General features: G+C 33.4%; 1 protein-coding gene across 1 annotated transcript in view; it reads left to right on the forward strand.

Moving 5' to 3' along the window:
* CACNA2D1 (calcium voltage-gated channel auxiliary subunit alpha2delta 1) overlaps positions 1-16150 on the forward strand; it is a 380220-nt gene that overhangs the window by 335986 nt on the left and 28084 nt on the right. Inside the window, exons 22-30 of the mRNA XM_028158049.2 lie at positions 4410-4486; positions 6450-6510; positions 9645-9742; positions 11132-11219; positions 12205-12267; positions 12940-13043; positions 13859-13945; positions 15384-15451; positions 15846-15884. Coding sequence (XP_028013850.2) covers positions 4410-4486; positions 6450-6510; positions 9645-9742; positions 11132-11219; positions 12205-12267; positions 12940-13043; positions 13859-13945; positions 15384-15451; positions 15846-15884 — 685 coding nt within the window. The remainder of the gene's footprint in view (positions 1-4409; positions 4487-6449; positions 6511-9644; positions 9743-11131; positions 11220-12204; positions 12268-12939; positions 13044-13858; positions 13946-15383; positions 15452-15845; positions 15885-16150) is intronic.

A 16150-nucleotide genomic window follows, 5' to 3' on the forward strand; every position in this document is an offset into this window, starting at 1 on the left:
CTGGGTCTGGATCTAACCCAATGGGGGGGGGTGGGCAGCCGAGTCTGGGTCTCACGCGATTTTCAGGTGCATGTGGGTGGGCAGGGACTTGACTCTGGGTCCCATGGTGAGCCCCAGACTCTGACAGGAGGAAGGTTTTCATATATATTTTACTAATTTTCTTTCATCTCTGACACTTCTATTATAGAGAAAGGACAAATAGCAATATTAAATTATTTCCTCTAATTAATCCCCTTTTAATGTGCACGAATTTCATGCACTGGGTCACTAGTTTTTATATAAAATATCTGTGGTGGGCTCAACTATTCCTTAACAACAGCCCCCCCCCCCCCCAGCCCCAGAAAAAAAAAAAAAAAAAAAGAAAGAAAAAAAATATATATATATAACCTTTCAGGGGAGCCTAGGTGCTGGGGATTTCCCTAGAGCTGCAGTGTTGTTATAATAGGGAACTGTTGTCTTTTGTGTTCCTAGAAGGGCATACAGAATAGATATAGAAGAAAACATAGGTATAAATGTCACGAAACAGTACCTTCCAATCTTTCTCCACTTTTGATTTTTTTTTTTTTTTTACATACTTTTGAACCTATTGAGAAACACCAGAATTACTGGTTTAATTATTTTACTTATGCCTGTCTACTGATTTTTCTCTCTATCATTTCTATTAGGCATCTCTTTACACATATACAACCTTTATTTACATACAAAAGTCATTATTTTTTCTTTCTCTTTTATGACTATTGCCAGCTTTCCTTTTTTTTTTTTTTTATGAATTTGTCAGAAAGTGTAACAGCACAGAAGAAATCTAGAATCTAGGAGCACGGTCTCATTATTATTATTATTATTATTATTATTATTTTAACCCTCACCTGAGGATATATTTTTATTGATTTTAGAGAGAGAGGAAGGGAGAGGGAGAGTGAAACATTGATGTGAGAAAGAAACATGGATCAGTTGCCTCTCACATGCACTCCAACCAGGGATTGAACCCACAACTTGGGTATGAGCCCAGACCAGGAATCAAACCTAAGACCTTTCAGTGTATCCAACACCTTTCAATATATGGGATGATGCTCCAACCAACTGAGCCACACCAGCCAGGGCAAGGAGCCTTATCTCTTTAGAGATAATTTTATGATAAAACACAGGATTGGATGTACTGTTGGGAATGCACTCTATGCCTTTGTTCCTTAGATGGACAAATACTAAGTTAGAAAAACTGTTTCCTTTTGATCCTGACAATGAGTTGTCAACGAGACTTGTTCCTACTGCCGTCAGATTATACTTTGGGGGTATTTTTACTTCGCATTCTATCTTACCTAAATGCATCTGTAACAGTCTCTCAAATGTCCATTACCTTCAGCCCCTTTTCCTCACACATCCAGACATAACACACGGTGTGGACAGGTGAATATTTATTTCTCCAGGGTTGAACATATTACTTGTTTATAGAACTTTAGTCTCTTCCCATTTTCATGCAAGTTAAAATTCAACTTCCAATTCTGGTAATTCAAGTCGCATATTTCTACCCTGTCTTTTCTCCCACTGCTCTCCCCATACAAATTACTGTTCTCTGAATAGCCCATCTTCCCTTCTTCTGCATGTCTGCATCATTCATTTCCTTCCCCAACCTACAACTTGGAGCCAGATTCCATCTCTTTCCATTATAAGTACTTCCCTGAATCTCTGTACAAATAAATTCACAAATGCCAATTTAGAACAAAATGTTACATCTAAATTAAAGAAACATGGCATGTGTTGTTTTAATGAATGAGGTACCAAATTTCACTTAGTGATTTTTGTCTCCTTAAGCCTTGATATAATTTAGATACATTTTTGAAATATAGTAATTAATTATATTAATAGAATTCTCTCAGCATTAATGAAGAGTTTGGTTTATAGTGAAACATTTTTGAGTTGAAAAGTGTTATATTCTACTTCACTAGTTAATCATATTTATGTGAGTCACATAAATATTACGTGGGATCTAACATCCATCTTGTGACCACTGGATTTATTGGACTTTAATCCCTAGGAGAAAATAAAGCCGCCTTGGTCTATTGGTTTTATATGGAGGGAAACAGCAAACACTGTATATGAAAGCATCGTTGAGTGGGAATGCTGGTAAAGATCTTATCTGCTGCAGGTTGAAGAAATAACTGTTGCCTTAAGATGGAAATAATTACATGTAACTATATTTTTCTACAGAATAGTGTGTATCCACGAATAACAACCTGAGTTCCAGGCCAGATATATATTTAATATGTCAATTTTAAAACTATTGTGTCCCTTGAGGCTTGCCACACTATTTTTTTATGGTACATGAGATGTAACACAAGCTTACAGAATGACACTGTGGCAACCACATGATATAATGTTATCGGTTTTAATTAGAAGTTTCTCTTAGCAATAAATGCTGATGGGGTAGTAAAAATGTCCTAATTTCCCTGGAGAGGAATTTTTAGGAGACGATCGTCAAATGCTCAGTAATTCTGCTCCACATTTTATACATGGCAAGTGAATCATGAAAGGTCATCTTGCTTTCAGGCTAATTGCACTGCTTATTTTAATTTTAATCTCTGCCTCCATTTAAAGGAAGTTACCTATAAAATGAATGTAGAGATTTGCATTAAATGTACATACCATTTTATTTCTCTGACCTTTATCCATAAGGAAAGTCTATGAGTTACTTAGTGATGGGAAAAGGTTTGAGAACTGGAGGTAGCAAGCATTCACCCATTTTGCTACCTTGACTGATCAGTTAAATTGTAGCAAATAAACCACTGCTTTTTTATTCTTCGTAGAAGGAATTTTTTGCATGTATATTTATAAGAAGAAAAACCTGGAATTTGGTATTTTTTCCTGTTCTATATTGTCCATAGGAGAAAAGTAATGAGGTGACAATCTGGACATTCATCCCAAAAGCCATGGTATGAGGCTTGAGTTATTTGAAAGAAGATCTGAAAATGTCTAGAAATATTTAGAAGCCTGAATAGGCTTTTCCTGTGCACTGCTAAATTTTAGATTACATATTAAAGGTGAATCCTGAATGACTCAATTGATCAACTTAAGCTAGCCTCACTTTTTGAAAATAGTTGCATCGGAAATCTTTGAGAGTGCCTCATTATCTGCACCCATTAGCTCCTAAGTTTCCTTCTATATTCAAAGAATTGCAAAAGTCATTTGCAACAGCAAATGTAGACATGAAATAATTAATAAATGTCCTATGCATGTATATTAGCCCTTGTAAGAATAAAAGAATTTCATAGATGCAGTTGTATTTTTGGAAATTGCATAATATTCAAAAGTTCTGATATCTTAACTTTTAATGCATTATGTGTTTTATTAATTGGCAACTTCAAAACAGCAAGGTTACCTGCTTGTCAGCTTTTTATTTTGTTCAGTTATTAAGACAAGGTTTGATGACGGGCTTTTCTGACCGTCCTGTGTCTAAATCGTTGTGAACTTGGTTTAAGATTTGCACAGGACCTGTCCTCTAGTTTGTACATCTATCTATACGTTTAGAGTATCCCATGACTCCTGTAAAGTACTGAGCTCAAGATGTATGTCCTGTTGTACCTGACAGCAATTTACCAAGGGCTATGGAATATCCACAATAAATGAATCTGAAGTATTGGGTAAGAACCAATGGCATGAGCAGGGAATCTTTTTTAGTGCTATAAAGGAATCTGAATTTTCCCATTAACAGACTCTGTGGACTTGTCTAAACATTAGAGTATTGAAATAGTAGTTATTTAGATGAATAACCCATGGATACAGACAGTAGTGTGGTGAAGGCCTGGGGTGGGTGCGGAGAGAAGGGGTGGGCTAAAAGGGGTCAATGGGGAGAAAAAGGGTACATCTGCATAACTCTAAAGATATAATAAAATTTATAAAGATAAATTTTAAAAAAGAAAAATTATTTTTAAAACAGTATATTTCAGATGATTATATAAGTTGTGTAATAGAAATGATAATACATTTGTAATTTTTAATAGCATACCCTTGCTATAAAAGCACTTTAACATTATAGTTAATTCATCAATTTTATTTACTTTGTTTAAACATACTCCAGTATTATTCTATATTTTTCAACACTCAAAAGTGTTTTCTGGAAATATAGTACCCATGACATTTCTTTCTCAGCTAATTTATGGGCATATTTAGAAGCTTATTTTCCATGTGTCTTCTGATCCCCTATAATGGAGAGAACTGGGTGACTCGGGATGGCAGGATCAGATAAATACTCTATTAGGTGAATGCATTTTACTGTCAAAGTAACATGTCTTTTCCTTCCCATGAAAAAGATTTTTGGATTTTTTTCCATGAACTTGACGTGTGGTGTTTATTTTTATTTTTTTATGTTTCATTTTTGTTTGTTTGTGTTTATGCTTCTCTTGTTTCTATTGCAGTTTGGCCTTGGTATTACCAACCTACAGTTTTTACTATATAAAAGCCAAAATAGAAGAGACAATAACTCAGGCCAGATGTAAGTACTGTGAAAGCAACTTCAGGGTCTATTTACTATCTTCTAGCATCCAATGTTTAAAGACGTCTAGATTTTGGAATACCCAAGGCTTATCCATTCTAGTAGCTGTTAGTACCAAATCTACAGCAATGATTCTAACCCATTCCAAACATGCAAGGAACAAGAAATATTCTACCTGGATAGAATATGAGCAGGTACTCCCGTCTCCCTGGCAGTCCCCACCCCCCTGCCCTGCCGCGCTTTGTGCTCATAGAATCATTGCAGTGCTGTGTCCTCTGTTGCTGTTGCTTTAAGGGTCTGCTAGCTGATGCAGAATGTTTCACATGGTCTCTGCTCATGGCACTGTGCGAGTAACGCTTTACCTTTTCTTTTTTTCTTTTTTTTTTCTTTTTTGTTGTTGTTGCTTTTGGCAAGAATAATATTGTGCTCCACATGTTCTACTTCGTTGAAAAATATTAGGTTGCACTGGTCTTTGGTTTTGATTCGGTGATGGACCTTTTCTCATAATCCAAATTAATGTCTTCAGTAACTCAAATGAATTAGTTCTTTTAAGTATCATTTGGAATGTGGAGTCATTGTTTAACGCCAGTTAATATTTCAAATCATTATTAATCTTTATTTTGTTTTGGGTTGACTAGATTTAGGAATGTAAAATGACCATCATATCCTTTGCACATTGCTCAGTCATTACTAGCAACCTAAATTTTTCCTAGTACAATAAAGTAAACAAATGTATACATATTTACATATGTCTTTTATATCAGAAATCTAAAGAATAAGTAAACTAGATTCTTTCATTTCCGTGTCAGTTCTTTGCTCTCTGCAGCCCTGGTTCTCATAGGACATTGTGGTATTTTATACATTTTTATCACTTTCACTTGATAGATATGATGGTCTTTTCACAACCAGTAACTTTGCATGAGCTAGTTCTTCACTGGATAAATGAGGGGATGGCTAGCGGGTCTTTGATGATTGGTAAAGGGTTTTGTTTAGAGGCTAACATCGGTACTGCACCTGCATTAACCACTTGGCAGAATAGACCCTTGAAATAACCACAGCACAGATAGAGTGCTCTAGTAGTAATTGACGGGGCATACTTTCCAGTCTCCAAAAATATGTGTCTTCTTTTCCAGACTACAGCTGTACATAATGAACCTTTGATCTATGCACAATATTTTTATTCAAGGAAGTCATTGAATAAAATATTGTTTGTGACCCCTTTTGCTTTACCCTCTTTTTTTTTTGTTTCCCTGCTTTCTCTTTCTGATGGATTTTCACAGCAAAAAAGGGCAAAATGAAGGGCAAGTATTTTCTTGTTGCTCAATTTTTTTTTTCTGTTTAGTACACTTGACATTTCCACTGATCTTTCCATTCCTAATGGATATTATCCTCTGTGCTTCTCATTTGCTAGATTTTCTTCCATGATCACTCAAACCTTAGCGGCCAAAAACGGGGAAAGAATATGCTTGTGTTTTCAAATGGAGCCTGTTTCACATTCAAGTTTTGTCTGAGACTTAAATATTTGTGTGTTTTTATCCTTCCACTTACTAATTCATACTAATGTGAAAAATGTTACTAATTCACTAAGGCATTAATTGGTTTATTGAAATCATTTTCTTTGCCATAATATCATAAAATTTTTATGTTGACATTTTAAATACCTGTGATGTATTATTGATAAAAAAATTTTAAAGAATATCTTGGTTAGGATATGGTTAGTAAATGGGAAAGTTATAAACTTAGCATTTTCTCTGATAAAACTTTTAATCCATGTTACAAAATTAAAGTTTATTTTTTTAAGTATGGAGGACATTTATATTAACTGATGTATTTCAGTTTAGGATATACATAATATATTTTAATTTTCTCATTAGATTATATTTCTAATGCCTTCTTATTGCCATAGAATCTCAGGATATATATTCTTGATTGCTTATCTAACCCTGTAACATTATCTTTGCAGATTCAGAGACACTGAAGCCGGATAATTTTGAAGAATCTGGCTATACATTCTTAGCACCAAGGTTGGTTTGGTTTTATTTTATTTTTATAGCTTGTATGAATGATAACAGTTCTAAATTTGGGTCAAGATTGCTGCTCTGGGTTAATTTCATGCCAAATTATGGAACCAAAGGGAACAAGAACTTTAAAAAAGAAAAGAATCCTGCTAACTCCTTCATTTACTCCTTCAGGTGTTTATTAAGCAACTACTATGTGCTCAGCACTGTGCTGATGTGGGGACACAATAGTGAACAAGACAGATGTAGGCTTTGCTTTTGTTGGAACTAACCAGGCAACAAGAATGAAGAATTGTCTGTGTGCATGTGTATGTGTACACATACAAACATACAAAAAACAAACATACTCTCTATGTTTTTACATGTTATATATACACACACACATACACATACGAGAATATATTTACCTTATAGAAGGTCTTACATAACAGACCATGCTGATTGGCTTCTGTGCTGCACCATCAGACAAGATGGAAAATATAGGTACCGGCACTCAGAGAGAGGATAAATATGTCTCAATGTCAATTCCCAATTGGTAAGCAATGGACTTTAGCAAGGACTTAGCCAGTGGGACATTTCTGTGGCCTAAGGCAGTGGTCGGCAAACCGAGGCTCACGAGCCACATGCGGCTCTTTAGCCCCTTGAGTGTGGCTCTTCCACAAAATACCACGTGCAGGCGTGCACGTACAGTGCGATTGGAACTTCGTGGCCCATGCGCAGAGGTTGGTTTTTGGCCAGGGCGACTCTATTTTGAAGAAGTGTCATTAGAACACTCAAGGGGCCAAAGAGCCGTGGTTTGCCGACCACTGGCCTAAGGCATATTCAGTATCAACATGACTTACTGGAAGATTGGAATTTTCCTATGGGTTTAGGGATGGAGCAAATCCACCAGAGAAGGGAAACAATGTTGTTGTAACTTGTGACACCTCAATTAACACATGTTAAGCCCTTTACATGCATAAGTATATTTACTGCTCAAAAGAACTCTATAATAAATTAGTGTTATTGTCCCATTCCACAGATCAGGAAACAGTTTTAGAGACGTGAAATAATAGTTTCCTTGTTACTCCAAGATATGAGTATAGATTGAATAAACAAATACTGATGGATGTCAAAAAAACATTCAGTACTAGTATATCTGAGTAAAATGTTTTTGTAGGGAAGGTTTCCTGAGAAAGTTAATACTGAATGCGTATTCAAAGAGTTGTGAAAAATAAGGTAATTAAAAAATTGGGATAAGGAATAAAGAAAAGACGGAAAGTTATGTATGTAGGACAGCAGTCACATATTTTTGTCACTGTTATTAATGAGAAACAGTGTAGCAAACTTTAGAGCAAGACTATCTGCGTCTGTTACCCAGATGTTCATGGTTATGGTGCGTTACTCAAATTCTCTGCACCTTAGTCTCTTTGCTTTCAAATGTTGTATCCCTAACAACTACCTCAGAGTTTGTATAAGCTTTTAATGAGATTATGCATGCAAAGTATATACCAAAGTTCTTGGTAAGATATGAGCTCTAAATAAATATTAGTTATTATTTATGGTGGTAGTAAGAGGAAGGAGAGGAAGAAGGATTTAATAAAGGGTATTAAAAAGTAGTTATTTTAAAATAAAAAGAAAGCTTGCAAATTTTAAAGATATATAGCCATTTTTGTTAATTCTTAAATAAATTAAGCTATTTGATCATGATTAATCAGTTTTTGTAATTTCCTCAATTTAAAAACTGCAAAAGGGAAACATTGAGAATTTAGATGCACGGAACATTCCTGCCTTAAAGAGGCATACAGTCACAGGCATGAAAAGTCTAAAACATAGATTATTTTTGCTCTCTTTCTTGGATGTCCAGAAATGAGAAAGGCACTTCAAAGAAGATGAGTTAGAATGAGAAATAAATAAATAACAATTGCTATAGGCTAAAGTTCAGTGCTAATCTGTGACTTATTTAAGGTTGTTGAACAGAATGAGAACAAAGTCATTTTCAGTATTCTAGAAGTAATTTGCCAAATTTCTAATACTAAAGATCTGTAGTTTCAAAGCCTTTTAAGTTACAAAGCTAATTTGGTCAGAAACCGAAAACGACTAAAGGAGATTATAGGCCTTGAAAGTGTTTTTCAGCAAATTGAAGTTTGATCTTTTAAAGTCATGCAAATATTTCTTCACCTTGCTGCTTCACTTTTCTGAGGAATCATTTTCCTAAAAGAAATTAACAATGATCAATGTTGTAAAAGTGATCACTTTTAGAGAAACAGTGCCTCATAGAAGGTATATTAGCAGGTATTTCCACATGTCTTTAGAAGTTTTGGTAATGACAGGTATTGTTTGGCTACCCACTGACATGTGTGAATCCTTTGGGAAAAGAACCTAAGAAATAGTGACTATCTTGAGTCCTTAAGCTCCCAGGCCTGTGTTGAATAGCCTTGGCTAACAGACAACCAACATCAGTGCTGTCTGCCTAACCCCATATTCGCCTCTCCAATATTCCCATCTGCCTCTTGCTACTTATTGCCTGTGGCATAGGTACCACACTCCTCATGGTGGGCAATTTTCTGTGGTCCTTCTGGATCATCTTATCACTAAAGAGTTCATTCCACTGGCACAACATTCCATATTTCCTCACATTTTCGTTTTAAAAACCTTTCACTTTTTCCCATCCTAATTCAACAACTCTCCTTAAAAGGGTACTTTCAACACTTTTTGGCTTTTGATATGAGTAAAAATCAGATTATTATTTGATACTCTGGTGTTTACTGTAATTGAAAGTAGTCAATATGTCTTTAGACGACTTCAAAATACAGCACAATTCAACCAGCAAGGATAAACACACACACATACACAGGATGACACTGTCTAAATTGCTCACCACATTAAGTGCCTTCTATTGGTAGAGGTCAAAGTTGCTTTTGGCCTGGAGCTATGCAGTAACAGACGTGCACAGAGTGAAAGTTCAAAGCACCTTGTGTGGTTAAAACACACTAATTAGGGATGTGAGGACGGGGTTCTTCCTCGGGGCTTCACCATCTGCTAGTTAGGTCCCTCTCTGTCATATAGCTAGTAAGAAAAGTGTTTCCACTTCCTATGATTACATGTACAATTTTAATGTTTTGATTTTAATACCCAATATCTTAAAATATTTTTTTCAGAGATTACTGCAATGACCTTAAAATATCAGATAATAACACCGAATTTCTTTTAAATTTCAATGAGTTTATTGATAGAAAAACTCCAAACAATCCATCCTGTAAGTATGCATTAATTCACAATAATTGTTTCAGTGTGGTTAAATCCTGGTTCAGTTGAGTTTGTTGTGATGGTTTGTTTATTTACTTTATAAAATTTTAATGGTAAAATGTAACAACATGACCCTAGTAAAGAAATGTTATTACATTATTAAATAAAGTCAAAATTTAAAAGCCAGAAAATAGATACTTGCAAGTGTTTAGATGGAAATAGGATATGCTTACCTTTCCTCCTTTCAAATTTAAGAAGCTTAATTTTGAATGATCTTCTGAAGGTTTTTCATTGCATTGTTCTTGCTATATAGAGGAAAACAAACTAACACATATTTTCCAATTTACATAATGAGTTTTATATGAATAGAATAAAAAGATAAAAAGATAAGCAGTATTACTTAATAGTTTGTTTTCTTGCTGACATTCTATTTTGATCACAATTAACTTTGTAATTAGAAATATGCTTCTATACTTTCCCATTTTATGAAGTCAATAAAATTGGGATAAAATAAATTTTAGCTATTACATTTGTCTTTTAGAGAAATTTGCATCATTCATACTATGAAACTTCATAGAGACTTATGAATTCTTAGCTTTTTAAACATTTAAAAAATCTTTAACTACTTTTTTCCTAAAAATTAAAATAATTAAAACTAACTAAAATGTGTGCAGCCTAATCTTACCCCCACCTCTCGCAGTAATAGCATAAGTAAAGTCACATGTTCCTTACCTGAATGAAATGAAATGTTGATATGAATGAAGTTTCAGAAGGTACTTACAGGTTATTCAGAGCTTCATGGGCTTAGAGTAGAGGAGCCTGAGGAAAAGGATGAAGAAAAAGTGTTTTTAAAATGTGTATTAATTTTACCCTTGGTTTTCATCATCTATCCTCCCCATTACCTTTGAACTTGAGCTGATAGGATCCTTCACTAATATCAGTAGATTTCAAAAGCTAGTCTTGGAATAGAGATGGTGTGTGATAACTTAGGTTCCTTATGTTCCTTGGCCCAAAACAAACAAAAACCTACATAACTATGTATTTTTATTTTTATATATAAAATTGTCCATGAAATGATGCTAGTTTGAAATCACCACACAAAAGCAAAAGAGAATACTATTTCTTCATTGTTTCTTGATTGGCATATTTCATATATCTTGTTAATACAGTTTAAAAAAAGTTGCCCCATTTAGAATTGGCTCTTCCTCTACTAGTTCCGTCAATAGCCTAAAAAAGTCAAGAAAAGATGAAAAATGCAGAAAATAAATATAGGATTTATTTTTAAATTCATAGAAATATTTTTTCATTCTAAATTGCTTTCAGAAATAATATATTTGTCTCATTATCTTAATTTTAAAAGTATGTGGATTTCATTGAGGGTCTCCTTTTTCTGTGTTAGGTAACACGGATTTGATAAATCGGGTCTTGTTGGATGCAGGTTTTACAAGTGAACTGGTTCAAAATTACTGGAGTAAGCAGAAAAACATGTAAGTATTGTTCTTATTAATTAAAAAATATGTCCTTTCAGTTTAGCATCTTTCTGGGGACTATCTGGAAATAGGCATCAAACTTAAAGTTTATTATTTATCTTTAATAACAATTTATTGAGAAAATTATTTTACAATTGTTGACAACTTGCATTTGCAGTTGTGGGTGTATGTGAGGAGTAACACCTGCCATTACTCAGCTTCCCACGCAGTGTGTACACTGACATGTGAATAGGCATGTTTGTGTGTGTTTCTACATGTGGTAAAATAGGGTTACTACCAGGTACCCAGTCAAGAAACTGACAAATCCGATGATGGTTCTCATTTACACTCTCTCCTCCACCCATTTCCAATCAATCATCAAATGCTAAATATTTATTCTAACAATGTTTTCCTCTCTTTATAGGCAAAGTCCTAATTTCAGTTTTTAAGATATTACAGCAACTGATTTTTATGCCTTTAATACTTCCCATTCTTCTACCTACAACAGCCCCAGTCTATATTCTCCATATAGCTCACACTTGCCAGTCTTAACTTTTAAAATGCAGTTCCAATTCTAGGCTAAAGGTGACACTCTCCAGCATGGATTTCAAGATCATTCATGAGCTGACCATTCTTAGAAGCTTGTACTCACAACTTGACTTCCTATTTTTTCTCACCTTGTGCCTTACGCTTTTATCACAACAGATACAATCACTCTTCACTAGCTTTCTCTGTCATCCCTGTTAACTCCTATTCCATCTTCAAAATTCAGCTGTATTATTCTTTTCCTATGATATGTCTTCCTTAAGCATCCTCCATTTTAATTACTTATTTCTTAGATGTTTTAACTATTAAAACATAGTTGCATCTATTGATATATTTACTTTGGCTATCTGTGTTTTAAGAAATAGTTTTATTTATCTTTGTATCACCAACACCTAACTTAGTAACTTTCAGAGAGTAAGTTGAATAAAATATTTCCTTCTTCTGTCTTCTGTTCCAGCAAGGGAGTGAAAGCTCGGTTTGTTGTGACTGATGGTGGGATTACCAGAGTTTATCCCAAAGAGTAAGTTCAAATAACATCTGTAAAAATAAGTGCATTACAAAAGACTACGGCAAGACTCTGTTCATTACTGTATGAGGAAGCCATTCTTCAGAGACACTGATCATTATTCACACATTAAATTGGAATCATTGTTTAAAGTACTTACATTACAAAATATTTCATTTCTTTAAAAATGCTATATGATTCTTCAGTAATGTACTTGTATTTGCTTATCATATATATTACATAATTTAAGGTATTTTAAATACATGTTTCTCTTTGTACAAACTAACCTAGTCAAATGAACATAATGGTTGTAGTCTATGGACTATATTTGAATAGCACATCATTGTTTTCACTGTACTTCAATGAATCTTACCTCTGTTTATCTTCAGAACAGTCTATAAAGTGGGCTGGGTAGACTTATTAATATTAATTGAACTATTAACTGACTTGTCCAGAATTACCTAGTTAGTAAATGGCAGAGTAAAACCTAGGAGTCAACTCTTTCTATAAATTCAATGCTAATCTATTGCTTAGTAATGAGTATCATATACCCCATCAATTACCACTAACTTGCTTGGGCATACCTGAGATATAGACATATCTGTAAATTTTGGTTTTGTCCACAAAGGGAAAAGTAGGTTATCAGGTAGGTTAAAGAATAAAAATGATGAGCCATTTCCTCCTTAGGGCTGGAGAAAATTGGCAAGAAAACCCAGAAACCTATGAGGACAGCTTCTATAAAAGGAGTCTTGATAATGATAACTATGTTTTCACTGCTCCCTACTTTAACAGTAAGTATTTCTTGAAATTTAGCTTTGACAATTAAAAAATAATAAATTATTGCTACTGCTTGCATTACTCCCCCAAAATATATTATAAGTTAATTGCTCAGAATAGTCATTATTAAGTATACATGATATGCCGACATTGGAAAGACAGAAGCATCTATTTAACTGAGGAGGAAAACGCACATACAGGAAACAGTCATTCAGTAATGTAGAAGCAGCTTATCTATTGGCATGCATAATGCTAGAAACATGTAGATAAACTCTCATTACACAAACTGAAAATATATTGAAGAATGCTTAATTTTTTTAAATGTAATTAATCGATTTACTGCACTCTAATTAGTTAAATATATTAAGTATAGAAATTAATAGCCATATTTTAAAATATTTTATTGTTATTTCCCCCAAAGTTTTTAATTTAATTACTCAGCCTCTCTGGGGATAGATATTATTTATCCTCATTTTCACAAGTAGGAAAACTGAAGTTCAGAAAATTTTAGAGTTTTGTCCAGGGACATTATCTTCTAAAAATGCAAAGGCAGTTTGGGAATCTCTAAGATCAATCTTTCCACTTCAGCCGCCTTCCCAATATTTTAGCAAATGTCATGAGGCAGAGGTTTGGCATGCACCCAGTGTATTGTGGAATGCATGAAGCCAAGCTGAACAGTTCACATCCCAAAGGCAATTAATGCAAACCAATTCATGGACACCCCAATTACCCTGGCATATAGCATATACCTGTGCTAGAATAGTCATGTATTGAAAGAAATTCAATATTATTTGATTTATCTAGATAGGTCTTTTCCACTTTTTTTTAGAAAGTGGACCTGGAGCTTATGAATCAGGCATTATGGTAAGCAAAGCGGTAGAAATATATATCCAAGGAAAACTTCTTAAACCTGCAGGTAAGTATATGTATAAATATATATTATATACATACACATGACCAATATTAAATGTGACCTAATATTTATATTAAAAAATGGGCAATGCTTATCAGAAAGTTTCAACCAAAACAAAGACAGACAAATGTTTTAAAAAATAAAATACAATACAATCACTTCTCTTTGAGGTTGGGGATAAAATAAAGTTGTTAGTATATGGAGTTGAGGAATTTTCTAAGAAGTATATATGTTTATATGCTGTTGGCACAAATTTATGGAGTCAATTTAGTGTCATATGTAAAAATTCTAAATGCTGGATTGGTCCAGCAATCCCACTCTAGAAGTCCAACCTGAAAGACACTTACGAATATGCAGAAGGATACACAGCCAAAGATGTGAATATTTGTAATGATGTGAACATGGAAAGTTTAGTTTCCGTTGTTGGGGTGAAAAGATAAATTATGGCATAACTATGCTATAAAAAGTATTAGGTAAGGATCCATTTTTTTTAAACTTCCAATAAAGTAAGTTGGAAAATAACCTTTTTTGTTAAAAGAAATCAAACAAATAAAACAGTTTGTAAAACTGAAGATTAATGGGAATTGGAAGTAGGCTGGAATGAGCAGATACAATAATGTATCAGTTATTATTTTTTCATTGTAGATTCAATGCTGTTTGACCTGTTCAAAGAGCATGCATTAGGCCACCTGGAGAAGGTTCATAAATTGCCTTCCTACTCCTGAGGGCAGTTTTATCCCTCAGTGGCTCAACTGCATAGTTAGATTCACTCCATCACTTTCTGACCAATAAACCCTTCCTTTGCTCAGTTGCTTTTATTCACTTAGTTATTGCTCAGACGCTTAATCATTCTTCCACTCTCTCACTCAACCTTTCATCTTCTCATCTAGTCACTCTTCAGCCAACATTTCTTAATCACCTATTGCATACATTGCATTGGCCGGGTTAGGAAAGCTTCCCTAAGACATTCTATTTGAATGACCTTATATTTATAAGGCTATTCTTAATACTACCACTTTTTTTTTTTTAGCTTATCAGCTATATTAGTTAATTGACCAGGCTGTGGCAAATGAATAAGCTGTTTTGTGAATATAAATGAAGTTTATGTGATAGATGAAGAGCTATCAGCATTACTTCTTAATGTAAACCCCAAGAAATAGCTCTGTAACCAACATTATATTCAACCCAAAGTCAATGCTGTTATATAAATTACCTAAATTATCATGTAGCAAATATTTGTTGCAGCTAACTAAAATTATAGTCTTTTAAATTAATTCAAATAAACTTTTCAATGTATAGCTGAAATTAAATTGATTTCTTTTAAATCTCAAGAAACTTACCTGCTCAGGAATTTTCAAATATGAGGAGAAAAATTGATATATGAGAATCATAGCTACATTTTTAAAGATATATATCCATTTTTCTTTTACATATTTTTCAGTTGTTGGAATTAAAATTGATGTAAATTCATGGATAGAGAATTTCACCAAAACATCAATCAGGGATCCGGTAAGATATATATATATATTTTTTTTTAATTACTATGTACTTACTCTCAAATGTAAATAAAATTAAAAGTAAAATCTTATACAGAGGCTAAATTTTCAGTGCCACTACAATGAAACAAAATTATGAATTTCTTTTTTTTCAAAGATTTTAAAAATTAATAAATATAAAAAAATTTAATGTTATAATTTTAAATGCTAGTGTAGATAACTATTGCTATTTTCTAAAGATAAAGTAATTCTTTTTTATTATGGGAAAGACTGATGTTTAATCTTACTTTTATACTAGATAAGTTATTTTGATTTATTTTTATTTATAATTGCAACATGGTAATAATATGATACAATTAAAATTCAGTTTTACAAAATGTGGTAATAATTGTAATTTTGTCTTTCAGTGTGCTGGTCCAGTTTGTGACTGCAAAAGAAACAGTGATGTAAGAAAACTCTTTAAAATATACATTTTAACTACTAGTATAATTTTTTCTTGTTACTCTTGCTAAGATTTTATGATTAAAAATATGCAGGAAATTTTAATCAAGTGCTAAAAATTAACTATGAAGTTGTGAACTACTTTAAATCCTATTTTTAAAAAGATTATTATATTATGGGGAATTATAATAAAGGCGTATCAATATGGACTGTATTCTCTTCTATCTCAATTCTGTTAGGTTCTTTTGCACCTATGTATCTTTACCTCTAT

This window comes from Eptesicus fuscus, chromosome 14 (genome assembly GCF_027574615.1).
Source record: "Eptesicus fuscus isolate TK198812 chromosome 14, DD_ASM_mEF_20220401, whole genome shotgun sequence".
NCBI lineage: Eukaryota > Metazoa > Chordata > Mammalia > Chiroptera > Vespertilionidae > Eptesicus > Eptesicus fuscus.